Below are 2408 nucleotides of genomic sequence, written 5' to 3' on the forward strand. Positions count from 1 at the left end.
AATCTAGCTTGCAGGTGCTCGCTCCTTTGATCAATGTTTTCTTCACAAGTCTGATGTGAAGTCTCTCCCGCATGGCTACCCACGTATATCACAACAAAATGATGTCAGAAGAATTATCAACAAAAACAGTCGTTCCAATCACCATACTACTCTGAAAAATAGTAAAGATTATGATAGTGAATTCTCTTCAAAAAAATCATTACTCCACAACATATCCTCAAAACTCTTATCTCAATAACTATATTATAGCCCTTGGACTTTAAAACCCCAACAGATAGCAAATTCTTTCTGATATATGGAACATGTTTAACATCGATCAGCTCTCTCATAGTTTACTCATTCAGCCTGATAAAGATACTCCCTACACCAATAGTACGATAAGTTTGATCGTTACTCACAGCTATTGAAATGTTATCCAGCTCCTTGTACTTACAAAATCATCATCGATTGGGACAAATGTGATGGGTAGCACAAGTATCCAGAATTTAGCACAAATCATCTATAAACAAACTGTGAAAAACTGCATATAACACGAATTCCTGCAATAGCCCAAACTCCGCACCCAGTCTCTAGCCTGCCTCCAATCTGCACGTCAGACCACCTGAAAATTCTCTAACAACATATGTCGAATTTGTTGTCTTCAATGCTAAACCTCGCTACGATCACGAACCTGAAACTTTGATACCAATTGTCATGCGAAAACAAAGTGGAAGTGTAGAAATTTACGCAACAAAAATTAAACACAAAAGATTTATGTGGTTCGGTGTTAAATTAATTCGCAAACAACCACGATGAGAGAGATTTCACTAGCATCGGATGAGATAAAGAAAAACTGCTTGGGATTATAACTCAACACTTCTCCTCTACACCTCTCTCAAGAATATTAAGTTCACTCTTATAGAGGAGTCTTAGAGCATAAAAGAAATAAAAAAGAATACAAATCAAATAAAATAATACCATAAAATACAACAAAAAATACATGAAAGCTATAATTCAAGTAAGAAACTATACCAGCGTCCACCATGGGTTCGAGCGCAAACCCCTCAGCACCATAGCAACCATCACCTTCTGTTGAAGCATTACACAGGCCCCGTGATTCTTCTCTAATTCTATCATCTTCTAAGTTCTCCGTCGAAACAACTTCCACAACCTTCGAAGCTTTTAGAACATCATTATCTTCCAAACCCCGCATGCAAACATCACCTAAACCCTCACATTTCTCACCAATCCCATCATCTACAGAACTCTTACCCTTCGCTTCCAATTTTTCAATACATTGATCAGCGTCTTTCACTTCCCCTGCCTGGCAAGCAGACCCACTCGAATCCATCCTATTCTCCTTAACCTCGGCAGCAGCAATCTCAAGAAAAGAGGGACCCATTTCCTCCATGGCCTCATTCAAATAATCTCTAACCAACCTCAATCCCACTTCGGCATCCCTGTCAAAGAGTTCCTCCCCACCTTCCCCGCTCAAGGCGCAAACCTCTATCCTACCTGCCAATTCAACAAGCTTCTCCGATACGAGACCAACCGCCGCTTCCGATTTGTCGATATCGGCGATTCTCTCCTTCCATATCCTCTTAACGGCGTCGGCAAATTCCTCAGCGCCCCTCCGACGAGCGGCGGCGGTGCACTCGAGAGCAGCGGCACAGTATGCTTCCTTCAGTCGATTAGAAGGCCCCGCACCGTGGATGCGGTTGTGCTCCTCAATGAGCTCGAGGGAGTGAAGAGTGCGTTCGGATAAAGAGCGAGAGTGGGTATCGAAATCAAGGCGGTGAAGGAGGAGGGTTTTACGAAGGTGGTGGTGGAAGGAGGAGGAGAAAGGGAGAGAGAAGAAGATTGCGTTAGCCAGACGGTTAGGTATTGGTTGGCGGAGGGCGAACTCAAGGATCCACGAGTTGGCGATGTCGTTCGCCGGTGGAGAAGATCCTGGGGAGGCGAGAGGGTGGCGAAGAAGCTCCGGCGATAACGATGACGATGGGCCGGAGGAGGAGGAGAGTTTGGACATTTGGGTCGGGAAGGTTTCGTCGGATTTGAGTTGTGAAACGCGGCAAAGAGCAGCGGCAACGGGAAGGAGAAGGACAAGGTCGATTGGGAATCGGTATTTATATAGTTGCGGTGGCCGGTCGGGTTGCGGTCCGAGGTCGGGCCATACCGCTGCCCGAAAACTGTGACGGTACATATCAAAGTTTACTCAAATGTCCCTAAAAAGTTAATTTAGCTAACTTTAGCACCCACGCATATTTAAATACATTGTAGTGGCAAGAAAAGTTATTTATATGCAAATTATGAGCCTTTCTGAAAAAAAAAAAGAATTTTTGAGCTAATGCTAGCTAAAAATAATTATTTTTAAATAATAATAATTTAAATATTTATTTTTGAGTCCGGTGGTAACTTAATTCAAACAA

General features: G+C 43.0%; 1 protein-coding gene across 1 annotated transcript; it reads right to left on the reverse strand.

Moving 5' to 3' along the window:
• Positions 1 to 1011: 1011 nt before the first annotated feature.
• LOC110035427 lies at positions 1012 to 2127 on the reverse strand (the record flags this gene model as incomplete). The annotated part of the gene is given in 1 exon segment (XM_020739658.1): positions 1012 to 2127. A coding segment is annotated over 1 exon segment (997 nt), but the record flags the coding sequence as incomplete, so codon positions are not given.
• Between the last annotated feature and the right edge of the window lie 281 nt (positions 2128 to 2408).

The sequence above is a fragment of the Phalaenopsis equestris genome, unplaced genomic scaffold (genome assembly GCF_001263595.1).
Source record: "Phalaenopsis equestris unplaced genomic scaffold, ASM126359v1 Scaffold197679, whole genome shotgun sequence".
NCBI lineage: Eukaryota > Viridiplantae > Streptophyta > Magnoliopsida > Asparagales > Orchidaceae > Phalaenopsis > Phalaenopsis equestris.